The sequence below is a fragment of the Uloborus diversus genome, chromosome 4 (assembly GCF_026930045.1).
Source record: "Uloborus diversus isolate 005 chromosome 4, Udiv.v.3.1, whole genome shotgun sequence".
NCBI classification, from domain to species: Eukaryota; Metazoa; Arthropoda; class Arachnida; order Araneae; family Uloboridae; genus Uloborus; species Uloborus diversus.
The window spans coordinates 69,315,425-69,331,869 of NC_072734.1; the positions used below are offsets into that span (position 1 = coordinate 69,315,425).

General features: G+C 30.6%; 1 protein-coding gene across 2 annotated transcripts in view; it reads right to left on the bottom strand.

Moving 5' to 3' along the window:
- Positions 1–1,751: 1,751 nt before the first annotated feature.
- Positions 1,752–16,445, bottom strand: part of LOC129221092 (neurogenin-1-like) — a 118,340-nt gene continuing 103,646 nt past the window's right edge. The window contains exons 1-2 of one of the 2 annotated variants that reach the window (XM_054855533.1): positions 9,265–9,378; positions 1,752–2,749 (exon numbers count right to left, since the gene is read on the bottom strand). In XM_054855533.1, coding sequence (XP_054711508.1) covers positions 1,909–2,718 — 810 coding nt within the window. In that variant the 5' untranslated portion in view covers positions 2,719–2,749; positions 9,265–9,378 and the 3' untranslated portion in view covers positions 1,752–1,908. Of the gene's footprint in view, positions 2,750–9,264; positions 9,379–16,445 lie in introns of those variants that run through there. The other variant, XM_054855534.1, reaches the window with a different exon arrangement.

Here is a 16,445-nt window from a genome sequence, read left to right on the forward strand (position 1 = left end):
TGCAAAGTTAACTCACCTTGTTCAAATTTATTTTGAATAACTGAACTGAAAAACAAAAAATCGAATATTTCAGACATTTTCACCCACTTTCTCCACTGGTAAAATATGCATTTATTAAATATTTTCTCTAAAATACTCAATTTCAGTTACAGTCAGCTCTCAATAACTAAAAGCGTTATAACTCGAATCTCTCTTCATCTCAGTTTTAATTAGTTCCCAAACTATTGAGACAATTTTGGGAACTTCCTATAACTCGAAGTTTTCAGCCAGTCCCTTGAAACTTCGAGTTATTGAGAGTTGTTCGTAATTTTGAAACAATTCCTTGAGTTTCTCCCCTTTGGGTCCAATCCTTTTTGAGGGAGGTGGGGCTTAAAAAATAAATATTACATTTAAGTAAAGTACAGCGAAGCGTTAAATTGAAAAAGTTAAGGAATGCAAAACAATTTTTTCGTACAAAAAATAACTTTTTAATGCACTAGTTAAAAATGCTTAGGCGGTACGCATCCTTTCAAGTCCGTCAAGTATGAAAAAGATGTTTCAGTGAAAGTAACAAATGTAACGAGTAACCTAACATCGTAAAATGTGACATAATAATATACATTGTTGGAATTTTATTCTGTTAAAGATCAGTAATGTTATCCTCTGTAAGACGTCCTTGAAACTACAAAAAATTATACACGATCAGTATTTTCAATGTTCAAATAAGTTGACGATTCAATTGCAGTTTTTCCTGTTATAACATTTGCCAGTTTTCAACACAGAAAATTTCCCTAAACTGTTTTTTATGTTGTCAAAATCGTACAACTTAATTATTCTGCTGCTGTTTTTCTCAATTTCAGCTTATATTTCACATGTTTAAATTTTATTTTATGTTATCATTTTGAAGAAAATTTTGTTAAAAATTATTTTGCAATTTCAAAAATGCATTTCCTTTTGTAAAATTTGTGGAAACTATTAAACTATTTTGAGGCAGAAAGAGAGACTTAATAAGAGGTTGATTAATCCCATATCAAAAAAATAATGATGATTTTTTTTTTCATGAGTTTATCATCTGAAATTAAGCTAAAAATGAAATATTATGAAATTGATTGGGAAGATGTGATATATTCAAAACTGAATATGTTAACCACTTATTCATTTTTTCAGTGTGCTGAAGCTATGGAGAAGACTGAAACACATAGAAACATATAAATATGAGAAATATAACATTTATTTTTCAGAATTATAGGTATTTTATGTATGATTTTGAGGAGCAGTTTAAATAAATAGTAAAAACTAAAATATTTAAGTTATACACAATTTTAGTTATTTTATGCTAAAACATGGGTAAAAAATGAATAGTTATTTCTACAGTTGTTTTAAGTATTTAAACAAAACTTGCTGAGTTTAAGTTATTGCTTTCAATCTCATTTGTAACATGCAGGTAAAACTTTTTACGCAAGTAAAAAAAAAAAAAAAAGGATTGTTGTGCTTCCAAGTAAAAACTTGAAAATATTGAATATAAGTGAGTTATAATATATATTGTTCATTCGATGCAAAAATGTTATAGTTTATTATGTTGTCATCTCTTAAGTTGTATAAAAATAGCATTTTATCTCATAAAATATAGATTTCGTCGAAGCAGTCTATCTTTGATATAAAACTGTACATTTTTTATGTACTGTTCTTTTCATTTATAAATAATCGAAGTTGAAGTATTGCATGCACCACAGTGGCGCTAAAATTGTTCTAAAAGATCTTTTGATCAATTGTTCAACATTTTGCAAAACAGTCAAAAAACACAAAATCATCTGAAAATCTAATTGAATTTGTGTAGAGTTCCATGCCACCAGAAATTCAAACCAAGTATTGCATTTACGTATTTCTAAGCGATAGAAAGTCTCCCGCAGAAATAAAAGTCTTATTTCGTCACAATGATTCATATTTGATGAAACTATTGCTAGACTCGGAACCCGAACAGGAAGAATCAGAAAAGTCTGACGTAGTGTATGACGACATTTGAACTGAAGAAGAACTGGTAGGATGTGGAGACTCTGCAGAAGACCATGCGGGGCTGGGTGGAATGATGGGTGCTGAGCAGTAACCGTATAAGGGTGGCGCTTGTACATCCATGCTTGAAGAGTTATCAAGGGATGCGTCTCCGAGAAAGCCATCTGGCTTGATGCCTTTGGAATCAAGCATTTTAAGAGTCTCGGACAGTGCCCAAATGTAATTATGAGCGAATCTTAGGGTTTCGATTTTGGTCAGTTTTGTCTCGTCGGGAAAATTTGGCAAGACGCATCTGAGCCTGTCTAAGGCTGAGTTCAGATTGTGCATACGATTCCTCTCCCTGTCGTTGGCTTTCAGTCGTCTCGTCTTTTTGATCTTGATGACAGCCCCGGGATTCCTGAGCCGACTGCGTGATTTGGTATATCTCTTCTTTTTTGTCTTGTCCTTCTTGTTGTCAGCAGGCTGGTCTTCGGCAGGTTGATCGTCTGTACCATTTCGCTCCGCGGGAAGTGAAGAGGATGGGGAGTAGTCGCTGCTCAAAGAGCCGGGTCCTTTCCATGATGGGACGTTGCTCGGTTTCGGAGCCGAGACATTGATGAATCCTTGACCCGTAAGAAACGGCCTTCGGATCTCGCCAGTAACACCACCTTGCATGGGAACTTGAACTCGAAGCTGGGACGATCCTTCAGAAGCAGTAGAGTTTGGAGAGCGTAGTGTCTCCGCGGTCATTGTCTAACACTAGAACATGCACCTCTGAAACCTGGAAAATAAAAGGACGTCTATATAAATTTCAATTAAAAAAAAATATGTATAAAGAACAGAATAATCTGTCGTTTCGATAGGAAATTTTCAAAGAAAAATTTGTTGGGAATGTTCTAATCCCCAGAATGCAAGCATGAGATTGTTATGCCTACTAACCATTATGACGTGTTTAGCAGGTTCTTATTTCTGTTATTTAGGATGAAAAAAAAATCCAAGTGAGAACGGGACTCCAACGGGAAATTTTTGTTTTCTCAACTGCACGGACATTACCATTATTTCTCAGAGGGATAAATGTGTATAATAAATCTCTATCATAATTCTTCTGAACTCCTATATTGTTCCTTCACATTTTTAAATTCAACTGCTTTATGCTTTGAAAGTTTTTTTTTTATTACAGAGCTTTATGTGCCACACCATGTATTCTAGTTTTACAGAGCTTCCAAAAATTATTATTGAAAACTTCAACAAAAAATTTTTTTCCCAAAGAAAATTTTTTAAACCTCATTAACATAAGCGTGAAGCAAAATGATTTGAAGACATTAAAATTATAGTTCTGAAGAATGAGGTTAGAATTCTTGGTTAGAACAACTGACGAGCATTATAGTTAAACTGTACGTGAAACTTTGTTTTCTTTGCATAAGTAAAGCACTTAAATGTGTACAAAACTAAAACAGAATGTGCCACAAAAAATACGTGCTTGATTATTATTATTTGTTGTATTCTAGACCTCGCAAATGTCTAAACTGTCTAGAGTAGCTGTCAGCACCTGGGGGACCGTGGAAGTTCAGAAACTGGATCCCCAAAATTGCTTTCGAAGCATAAATAACACAAATGAATTATTTAAAAATATTAATGTGTAGGCAACAATATGTTTAGGTCGACTTTTGTCACTTATTCTAGTATTTTAGAAGTCATTGCTTGTCTGATTTAAGATTTTAATGGTGTTAGGAGTTTAATGGTAAAGTATGAGGATTTTTTCTAGACCTCGATAAAATGTTTGAAAACTATCCAGACCCCAACTAAAATTTCTTGCCGACTCTTGGTCCAGAGCATACACACAATTTTAGATTCCGAGATATTTTGTTTAGTTTGAAGCGGTATGCTCTCAAAACATATAATGGTAAGCTCTTTCCACTTTTAACGGCTCAGCGTTGTCACTTAAATCACGTCAGTCTGCAAAAAGCACTTCACTGGATCATAACATGCATCTTACACGAAAAACGCTCCAGTCTCAACAAAAACGTCCTCCAAACGCCACCCATTGACCGAGAAGACCCTGGATTTTACGACAGGGTGGACTTTTCTGAGTTTAGGAATCGATCGCATTCAGGGATTCTAAGTGGACCGGTGCGGCACAAAAGCCTTAACGGGGTCTTAGCATAGATCTTAGCACCCCGGAACAGCGGGCGGTGAGATGGAAGTGAAAGAAGCCAACGTCTCCCACCAGAGATGGAAGGTTATTCTTTGGTGTTATTTCGCGGTTTTATGGGTGAAAGAGTTGAAATTCGCTTCACCTTTGTGTCTCGATTTCAAAGGTGATGTGCGTACACTGTCTGTGTGGTTCATTTTGAGGTATGTTTGTCGTGCCACACAATACACTGAAGGAAATTGAATATAAAATGAAACAACTTCAGGCGACTTCAGAAAAATAGAAGCTGAATGGGAAATTCAAAGATTTTTGTATCCATGTCAAAGATATCTCGTGAATGTATTCTTGTAATCTTTTGATGCTTTGATCCATTGAAAGCCTAGCGTTCTGGTCGATATATATATATATATATATATATATATATATATATATATATATATATATATATATATATATATATATATATATATATATATATATATATATATATATATATATATATATATATATGTGTGTGTGTGTGTGTGTGTATCGTTATCAAATTTTTGTTACTTTTTTTTCTTTTTTTTAATCTACTGTCCATTGTTACGCTGATTTTCAATGCTTACTCTATGTTGAATTCGCACATGCGAAAAAAAGAAAATTGAATAAATGCGGCTGTTCAAATGAAAAATGCACTCAGTAGAGATAAAGACTGCTTGCCATATTGCATTAAGTTTCGAAGAGCTTGATAATAAAAAGAATATTTGTGAATTCAGTCTGAATGATTAGTCTGGTTAGCATATTTTAACAATACCTTTTTTTTTGATTAGTTTTTACATGTGAGTTAATTTGTGCACTTTCGCCATTATATGAACTTCATTGTTTTAAATTCTTTAAAACAATTCCCAAAAAAGAAGGCACATTTTTAGGTTCGTAGATGTCTGAAGAGTTGCAGACATGATCATTGCTTTTCATAATCATTTTGACCTCGTTTTAGTCTTTTACATATCAGTTTCTTAAATACTTTTTCTTATACTTTTGTTATTTTGATAAAAGTTTTAAGAATTCAATGCAGACATTAGCTCACAGCATCATCTTCTTCAATAAGCTTATTTAAAATTATATATTTAATGGTATTCACATATGAATGAAAGATAATTTGTTGCTATAGAGCTATCTTCAGAGAAGAAGAAAATAAAGAATTGCAATACAGGTGTATGTTTGTACGAAAATATATTTTTAATATGTAATAATAATAATTAATACGTTTTATAGTAAGAAAAAAATCATAAGTAAGCACAATGAAGCTAAAACAAACTTAATAAGTTATACTCTTATATTTCAAACTGTCCTTCTGATGAGCATTTAATGTCTCACAAATTAATTCCTGGCGAACAGGATAAGTTAAATTTTCTTAAGATAAAATTTATTTTGTTTTCCCCCAAAATATCTAACTAAAATTGTAATTGTATCTCAAATGTAAATCACGAAAGAAAACTTGCATACAGTCTTTTTGATAGCAAACGATAGTACAAAGTTGTGTTTATTTTCTTTTGTAATTTGTCTTAAAAATCAAAAATTTTGTAAAATAAGACATTCGAATAATAATAATTATAAAAGTACTTTCAGCTTAAGTAAGATAATCAGGGAAGTCTAACGAGTACATGAATAGTTAAGCCCAATTTTATCTTCAGAAACTCACAGTATCGTTAAAAGCTTAGTTATTTATCACATGTGAGTAAAAACTATAAGATTGACATGCAGAAACTTTTTTGAAAAAAAAAAAAAAGCTATAAAATCTTTTATGGTTCTCTTTCAGTTTTCTCTTTTTTGGAAAGAGGGGTGGAAGGATAAATGAAAGGGATACAACAAACTTGTAAATGAACACTTCTAACCACATAACAAGCACAGAATTTTCTGATTGTTTTTCTTTTTAGAATTGTGCAAAGAAATAACTAATGCTATTTCATCTCAAAAAAACTTTTGGAGCCCCACCCCCTCTTTTTTTAAATTACAAAATTTTCATTCACTGGGGCGTGTTGATCAAACTGCCCTACCGTTCAGTTGAGATTTTATATGTCTGTGTCTAATACCTGTGTCTAAACTTTTGTAATTTACTTATTTTGTACTGATGAAATTCTTTATCAGCATATAAAGTCGGAAAATTTGTCTCTAACAATCTCCTTTCTCTACTAAATACGAAACAGCTAAGAACTTAGTGAAATTTCTTTTTAATTTACCCCATTATGCCCATACATATTGGCGAATGTAACAACGAGACGAAGGAAATACAATAGAATTAAAAAAAAAAAAAGTTTAATGATTGAAAGCAAAGTTGATTCTCCTGTAACTTTGAATAACCAATTGAACTTTTCATCATAGGACATGATTCATTAGTACAGTAATAAATTTTTGTAATACATGATACAAAAGTTATTCATTGAAAATGAATAATTGAAAGATTGAACATAGCTCCTTCGAACATCTTGCCAAGCTATCTTTCTCGGATCCCACTTTTTTTCGCTTAAAGAAGGAATTCTTCATAAAGCTGTATGCAACTTTGTGTCCACACTTAAGTCTTATTTAGAATTCATGACGCAATAAAAGATCGAAAGATTCTGTTACAAAACACTGAATAACCAGACTAACTGAAACCGACAGCAATAATGTTAATTAGAAATTAGAACCAGTAAAATACATTTTATTTGTGAATATATCAACCATTAATGTGCGAAGTTTTATTTAGAAACAATAAAATGTCATTAACTGTGATTATAATTTAACACTTTTGACGTTATTTAAGCATGTTAACTTTCCTTAATTATTGCATAAAATTGCGTCGTAGTGGTGTTTCTAATTAACGGGACTTAAATCATCGTAAGTCGGGTAATAAAAATCGTAAAATCTTTATCATAATTAGTTTCGATTTAGATAGAGCGCGTTATTGTTAAAAACTTCTAAACAGTAAATGGCAAGTTGGAATCTCGATTACAATTACCTTTTTTAAATAGATAACGATAAAGTGTCTGTAACGTGTTTGAGTTGTATAAAGTTTAAACTATATTTTTGAAAAAAAATTGGTCCCTGTTTCGATATTATTTTTTTAAGTGTCTATTAAGTGTTGTTATTATATTTTACGCACCTTGACATCAGTATAACTGGTAATTCTCAGTACAGTTTCAGTAGCAATATTTGATGCTGAAATTGTGTCCAGCTTTTAAGGATAACGATTACTAATCGTTGCTATTATAATTCAAAAAACATTTGAATTTTCAATAACAATTACGATAACACAAAACGACAAAAACAATGAAATAAAGGAAAAGATTCCGATTGCAATTAATACTCATTTAAAATGCATACAATTTTAATCGAATGCAATGGGAGCGATTAGTGCTTTTAGATTGGATTGCCAGAGTGTTTTGTTTTAACAAATGCATTTAATAACTTTAACGATTTACAAGTAGTGAGTATATTGTTCCCGCATTTTCATTCAATTTAATTTTACTGTGCTCTTAAAAGGAAGATTTTGCTTGCTCAGTAATTAAATAAATAAAGCTTTATCTGCTACAAGCTGAAATTGAGTAGTGCCATGGAATAATTGAAAAACTGGATCATTTCTCTTAGTAACTTTTATGTATTGACCGATTCAAAAATAGAAAAACAAAGAAATCAGGTTGAATACGTCAAAAATTTACTGAACTACCCAAAACAAAGATTAATAAACAATGTTGTTACACATAAAATTGAAAAACAAATTACAGACACTTGTTTCGAGATTACAAGAAGCACTTTTCGATTAAAAAAGCTCTGAGTCCTTGAATGCAAACAACAGGTGGAGGAAAAATGAGAGTGAGAACTGAAAAATTGCAATGTTTTCTTACCACTACGTTACTCTCTTTCTGTTTCTAAGTTACTATTACTATTTATTATTACTAAAAAAAAAGTTGATGAAATCAAATTCTGGAGTCATGCGAAATTTTCAACGCAATTATACGTAGTGAAGATAGCGAGAAAAATCTTTCTGATTCGTAATGAATAATTGACATTTTCAAATCGCTTAATGGTTCACAATATACAGTTGAATAACTTATTATTAAATATATATTACTGCAAAGAAAAGCAATTTATTCATCAAAAGACATCATAAATTCTTGTCCTCTGTTTTAAAATATAATTTCTTAATTTGTGAGTTGTTAAATTAAGTGATTAAATTTTGTAGAAAAAACCTCGCGGAATGAGCAAATTTGGATTGCAAACAAGGAAGAGAATGCAAAAACATCATTATAGAATAAATCTGTTATTCCGATTGAACAGTTTTTCTTCCCTGATTCAATTATAAACTTTTTTTTAAGCTTCAGAAGTTGCCTAAAAAGTGTTTTCAGTAGGGAAATTCCGATGTTTTTATAAAAAGGATCACTAACTGATTTGCTAAAAACTGAATCAGCTTGTAAAGATTCTGAAAATAAATGGTTTAATTAAAACTTTTGAATATTCAAAAAAAAAAAAAAAATTGCAGAACCCGAAGTTATTGATAAGTAAAACTATGGTAATTAAAAATAAATAAAGTCTTTGACTAAATTTTGTGATAGTTTCACACATCTTGCTATTTTATTTGTATTCGAAATAGTACTTTTTTCAAACATGCATGAATTTTCTTCATTATTCTAGATATACATTTTACAATTTTTAATAGAAAAAAAAATAAGGCTTAAAAATATATCGGTTGTAAAAGATATTTAATCTTCTTTCAAAAATCTTAAGCAAAAATTATACAATAGAAATTTAAAAGTATATAAAAGCATACGTAATAAAAATTGATATTTAAAACACAATAATTAAGAGTTTCATACTTTTAACTTACATTCGCAATAAAAATTAAAAATTTTTGAACCTTGGTAAAGAAAAATTCACAATAAAAATAAAAAGTAACAGTAGAATAATTCCATTAAATTATTTTTTAAATAAATTAATTTTAACTCTCGTACGATATTTTTCACATTATATTACTCGGCTATTACAAACTGTGCCTCTATAAAGCTCTTTACTGTAAAAATGGATTGGAACGTCAAAATAGAGAAAAATCAGAAATCTTGATTGCACAAAAATATTTGTTTATGTACATACAATAAAATTAATAATATATCAATAAATATACATACCTTATGAATAAATTAACTAATGAAAAGTCCTTAATTCTGCAGCGATGAAATGTTCATATTATACAACATGGTTTTTTGTCGTAAGTATTATATCATAGATATCACTGAGTCCCACCGACACACTATTTCAAAAAGAGTTATGGCAACACGCGAGATCGGAGCTGTGGAACAGAAAAGAACACTTCGCGCGCTAAACTTCCTTCAACTGATATGAGTATAGCACGGGGTGAAACCGTTTATATAAAGCCCTGGGGGAATATTTTACCCCCACTGGGATCAGGGTCCAATAGTCGTGAGTTGGGACGGTTCAGGCGCTCCACCTCCTACGGGGGCTTCATCAGACCCCCCCTTTCTCTCCTTCGATTTCAGGGGAGTGCGCGTTTTTGACGTTTCCTATGATTATCGCGTGACATTATATCGAATAATCACAGGTTTCAGTTCTTTTTCGCTCTGTGTTTGTTTTGATTGTTTAGTGTGGGAGGATGGGAAATGGTTTTTTCTAAACGTCCATTAATGAAGTAGTTTTGACGCTTTTCCCACGTTTGAATTCCGCTGGTTTGATGAGAACTGAATAAGTGTTATTGTTTTTTTATGTTTATCAATCCGATGGAAGTGATTTTGTCGATAGTTTAAGCCAGGTGATTCAAATAAGTCATTTTGCTGAAACGAGTGCGGTAAATACTATTATAAGAGTAATTCTTTAAAGGGTAAAAAGCGTCATACAATTTTTAAAGTCCTTCACAATATGGAGCAGAAAAAAACTCCAAAATATATTTTACAAAAAAATGAATTAGAACATCAAAATGTCTAACTGAAATGTAAAATTACTCTTCTACAAAATACTTGTCTTGTAATTTTTTTTTCTTTTCTAGTAAAAACTGAGTAAATGAAAAATAAACATTAAAAAAAAAAGGAATTTTGTTTCTTTTTCTTTATTTTTCTTTTCCACTTTTCTTCTTTTTTCCTATTTTATTTATTATTTATTTATATTTATTTTGGTTTTTGTTTGAAAAGTTGCTACATTTTTTTTTTCTTTTAGAAATGCATACATTTGATTTTTTCAGTTGTCATTCTATTTATGAGTTACCAAATAAAGATAACCGAATATCTCGAAAAGCTTAAAACTCCCTAATCTTCACTACCAGTCCCTTAACATTCATGTAATGAAAAGGGGGGGGGGGTCTGTTTTTGCGTCGATTTTGAATGGATGATTTTCTTCCTACATAGAAAAGTATTAACTCACGAAACACTAATTAAACTTACAATTTTTTTTTTCAAGGGACAATGTATTTATTTCTTTTATTGTGCATAAATATATAAATTCAAGAGTTAAAAAATTAAAACAAATAAAATTTAACCAATTATAAGTAACTTCAAAATATTTTTGATTACTTAAAAAAATGTCAATAAAATAAATCCATAAAATTACCTCGAAATTTGTAAAATGTTACAAGTTCTGGGTTAATTTCAAAAGATTAATATTTATAAACATTCTTTAATGATTGGAACTAAAGTAAACATTTTAAATTTACTAATTTATTATTTTTTAAATCAGTGAAATATAAATAAAATACCATCTTTCCATATGCATTTTCTAGTGCTTGATACGATGGAAATTTTTGAAAATTGCTGTTTACAATTTATTATTCAGTTCTTATCTTCAGAATTATTTTTAAATGTTACGTAATTTTATCAGTATTTTATGTAATATGTTTTTGTTTATTTATTGAGGTTTCTTATTCGCAGTTGTAGAGCTCGAATACGTTACCTTGTGGTAATTTAAGAAATTAGCCAAAGTGGTAAAACATTTCAACTTGGATAAGGCAGATGTCTTATTGAGCTGGTTATCTCCTACGTAAGTGGACCGGTTTTAATTTAACTTTCAGTTTCCATTAGCCAAAGGCTGCAGCGCCTCCTACAGTTTGTTTGAATTACGGATTTATATTGAACTAAATGAACAAAAATTTCTAACATTTTCCAGTTAAGTATTACATTTTTATTCGCAGACGATTTCTCTCTCTACCTATATTTTATCATTTAATTCTCTCGAATAAATAGTAATGGTTGAAATATTTGATTAACTATTTGAATTCGCGACTCCAATAAACTATAGGGGGCGCAGGAGCTACTGTCTAATGGCGGATGAAAAAGGTAAAACAAACAAATGCCGAAACTTATAACTTGCTTTGACGCTTAGTGAATGGCAGTAATTTTTCATCGTAATTGTGGGAAGCTTTTTTTTCTGTTCTTCTGAGATAACATTACCCCACAAACTGTCTGAAGCCTGTTATTTACCCCAAAGAAAACACGTAGAATAGAATGTTTTACCTTTTTCGGCAGTTATGTTAATCACCGCAAGGTAGCGCATTCGAGTTCTGGAGTTGCGATTGGTATTCTGAGATATATATATATAATTACAAACGATTTTTTAATTTAAAATACTTGAAAAAATTTGAATTTGGAATGCCAAGTTCCGTGTCATAGTAGTGTGACTGACGGCTTTTAGACGAAAATATTATGCAATCAAAAGAAATTGCGTTAGGAAATTCATTTATGGTGCGTCATCGTAAAAAAATATTTTAACTGACGGTTTCTATTTGAATTCCAAAAAAAAAAAAAAAGTTTTTTAAACTTTAAAATAACACCAGAAGATTTGAATACAGATATTGTAAAAAAAAGTGTGGAAAATTGTTTTGGAAGGTAAGTGATTTTTATTTTATGTAATTTACTGTTCTTGAAAGCTTCAATTTAGTAATAAGCATGTTTATATTTCAGAATAATTAACACAATATATTTTTCTTATGATTTATAAAACGTAATTCTCATTAAAAATTGCTGTATAGATAGGTTTAGACCAGACTTTTGGATTTCTTTTGAACAATCCGGGTTTCACAGCCGTATCTGAACTAACGTTTGGATGTGAAAAATGCTCCGGACTTAAAGCTGATGATCTGAAAAGGAGATCGTTTACATCAAGCTTGAAAATTTTAACCAGTTTAGTCAAAAAAATAAAAAATAAGTAAATAAATAAATAAATAAATAAATAAAAATAAAGAAATAAAAAATAAAATAAAATAAATAAATAAATAAATAAAAAATAAAGGCCAACCCTGTGTCTTACATCACTTTAATTTTCTGAATTTCTGAGCTTGATGAACAATCTCGACAATGACTTGCAGTAATATACGTACTGACAAGTTTCATTGATAATTTTTTTATTCTTCAATTGAAGCAATTAAAATGTTTAGATTTTATAAACTTTACAGATAATTTATTCTTTGCCTTTTAGGACCTTAAACATTGACGATTTTTTAAACATGGGAATGTGGGCAAAGTGAAATGGTGAAATATTTACTCTGTTTTAAGCACCATCTCTCTGGTAATATTTTAACAATGTAGTAGCACATGTAGTTTATTCCAGTTAGGAAAAAAAGACAACCGAAGATTTAAGCATATGATAATACAGGCAATTTTCGAAAATTGATACTCATATTGTAATATTTTGTAGTACGTCAAAAATTATTTTTGTGGAAAAAATAATATATTTTCTTTGTTATTAACATTTTAAACATTAATTGAGACCTTCTTATTTTCGACGTAGTATTTATTTAGGTAATATTAAGCTTGTTTGTATTTTTATATTGTGTGCAATTAGTCAAGTACATGCGGAGCAGAGGAAATGGGGAAAAGTGAAATAGTTTATTTTGTTTATTTACTCACTCATTGACACTATCACTTACGCATTCATTTGTTGATTAATTCACTTACATTCCTTCATTTAGTAAACCACTGATTTATTTATTCATTCACCCTTTTACTGACTTATTTAATTTTCGTCCTACATTAGTTAATTAATTATTTAATTATTCGTTTGTTGTTTCATTGTCTCTCCTTTATTAATTCAACCTTTTGTTTAATTATTCATTTGATCAAAAATATTTCTTATAACCGAATAGAAAATATTCCATTAGAAAAATATATTTTTTCTCACTTTGTCCCATGGAAAAAAAAAAGTGAAAATTTTCCACTTTTTTTTAAGGTGAAAACTTACAGCCAAAAATAAAAAATGATTTTTCAATGCAAGTTTTATGAAAAATAAAATGTTCTACCTTTATGTACTGTAATTTTCAAAACAAATTTCTAGTTTTTTTTCATATTGGAAAAGCTCAGTCATCTTAACTATATCACTTTGCCCCGCAGTCCCCTACTTTTTTTTCCGCACAAACCCGTGTACTAGTCTCACTCCTGTTCAAATTCTATTATAAAAAATTCTTCGTCTTATACCCTTGAATCTACCATACACAAGGCATGTAAAAATATATATATTTATTTCTTTTGTAGTAGATTCTTACTGACAGTCGTTAGGTTTGTGTTTAATCTTCTCATTGTATGTTCTACTGTCAGAGTAAATTATCTACTTTAAACAGTGTCCTTCGCTGAACCCTTTGCCATCTCTTTTTTGCCAATCACTGTACTGCGATTTTTATCAGTTCAATCGTAAAATGCGTTCCAAACGCGGACCCTTTGAATCCGGTTTAAAAGCACCCCTTCTACGATTGAAGGATTAAAAATTTGGAGGTTGGAAAAAAAAGGGCTACCATTCTATTTTTACTATCATCTTCCTGCTTCAAAAAAGGTGGACAGGTTTCCGTGTTTTGGATGCCCATTTTACTTTTACTCTAAGTGAAGTGAAAGAAGACCCGTATAAAAAGTGGAAGGGATGTTCACCTTGGTTACGTAATCCACGTGTAATAGGGATGCAGCGACAAAAGAGTTGGAAAGAAAGGGAGAGAGGGGAAAAGCTTTCAGGAGGTGTCGCTAAATGCACTTTTTTTTCGGTTCCTGCTTTTTGGCATGAAATTTGGCACTTTTAGGGTTTTATTTATCAGATTGCACTGCAGTGTCATTTTCAAGATGGTTGGAAAAGAAATGGAAGCAAAACCATTGTTGTTCATGCATTAAATATGCTTTACTTCAAGAACAGTTTCATTTATTTCTGATAACGCATCAATTTGAGGATTTACGGCACTGATTTGATGATTTGAGTTGTACTTACACAAAATTAGCGGTAATAAAAAAGTGTGTGTTCTATAGTTTTTAACACCACTAAAGTAACAGAAAGAACATGTTGTTAACGTTATCATTAATTTTGTACCTCAAAGTCAGATTGGCGAGAGTTGCTTTGAGGTACAGCAACAGATTTAAACAATTTCACAGGAGAGCGCAATAACGTTTGTCTATGGTGTGACAGAAAGTTTGGGACTCGCGCTCTTATAAAAAATTATAAAGGTTTTTTTTTTTTTTTAAATCGAGGCTTAATACGGAGTAAGATTTTACATATGATGCAGTATTATCCTGAAAACCACCATTTTGGACTTACGTCAGTGTGGCCCTCAGGTAGAAAACTCTTCTTTCATCCTTTTTTTTCTTCTTTTTTTTAATTTGAGTATTAAGGATTCCGCTCTTATTTCAAAGTCATCCTTTGGTAAAGCAGACATACGCTGTCGTTGGCAGAAAAAAGCAGTAACTGCAAATTTTTCAATTTTCCATTTTTGTGATTTATTGTGAGTTAGCTTTATTGCGCAAGCTTGCTAATTTCGCTTCTGCTGAAAACAAAGAGCGAAAAATGCGTCTAATTCCAGCATTCCCTACTGTTAGTATGGAATCGGAAAGTCCGTTTGATATGTTCTTCTGCAAACAGATCAAAATAGTTTTTCATTTGTGAGATTCAAAAAGTCTTTTATTTAGATTTATTTGTTTAATAACTGTTTGTAAGCCACAAGGCCGTAGCCAGGATATATTTTCGGGGAGGGACATGGTCGGAGGCAAATGTGGTTCGAGACATGTAATACAGAAGGAAAATAGCGTTTAAAAAATATGTTTATTTTGTTTTTTGCAAAAATTAAACTAAAATAAAAAAATATTATCAAATAATTATTTTAATTACCAATTTAGTTCATTAATGTCTGATAATTAATTTATATTACACCAAAATTATTCATCAGATAGAAATGAGATTTTGTATAAGATCTCTATCAACTATCAGGTCACTATCTGATGACTGCCCAACTCAACAAAATAAGACTTATACGGTCTATAATGTATCATACAGTTCATGTTCACTATTACAAATGTATGCAACGGGGGCTCTTAGAATAATTTTCGGGCGAATAAATAAAAATAGAAAATAGTCACTATTAAAAAGTAATCTACCATCGGCACCTGCAAAAAAAAAAAAAAAAAAAAAAAAAAAAAAAAAAAAAACAGGATCGTAAAGGCTACAAATGCGTCAACTAGAAGGTAAAATTTTTTGCATCAAAATACGTAAATCCTTTATTCGTGAATTTATTAAAATCGACCAAACTGAAGCATTTAATCAAAAGTTTGATTAGGTTAAAAATGATAGTTTTGATCATGTAAATTTGTCACGTCTCTTATTGAAGTTTTAAAAATATGATGTTTTAAAAATGTCCTTCTCTTTCCCTCTTTTAAAAGTGTTATTCGTAATAAGAGTCATTAACATTCTGTGATGGACCAAGGTGTAAAAAATTAAGGACTTCTTTGAAAACGTTTAAAAAAAAAAATCCAAAAAAAAAAAAAAAATAAATAAATAAATAAATAAATAAAATAAAATAAAATAAAATTAATAAATCAGATATCAGACATCTTTTATTTAGGTTGGATGTTTTGATTTTTTTTTTTTAAAAAGGGACTTAAAATAGTTGCCCCACCACTTTTCCCTTAGATCCCCCACTTCTTTGATGCACCAGCCTCCTTTGCAGGCGGCTAATTAAAAATTTGAATTTTCAGGCTGAGTAAGAGAGTATTTGAATAGATAAAAATGGTCAAGTAACCATAAAAACGTATAGACAGAATAAAAAGTATAGGACGAAAACATAATGGAAAATTAACTTAAGCAAAGGGAAGTTTTACTGACTAATTAAACGACAGCATAATTGGAATTCAGAATCTAAAAAATATGTATCCAAGAATTTCGGGGGAGGATTTGTCCGGACGGTCCCCACCCTGTCTACGGCCCTGGTAAGCCACTCTAGTATTATTGTTGTTGTCTAATTGCCTTTTGTCTACAAGAAGGATTTCTTCTGATCATCCAATCTTCCTTCATAAAAACTGAGCACTAAAGCTGCTGACATTCTTCTTGAAAACTTTCCAGAGGTTAG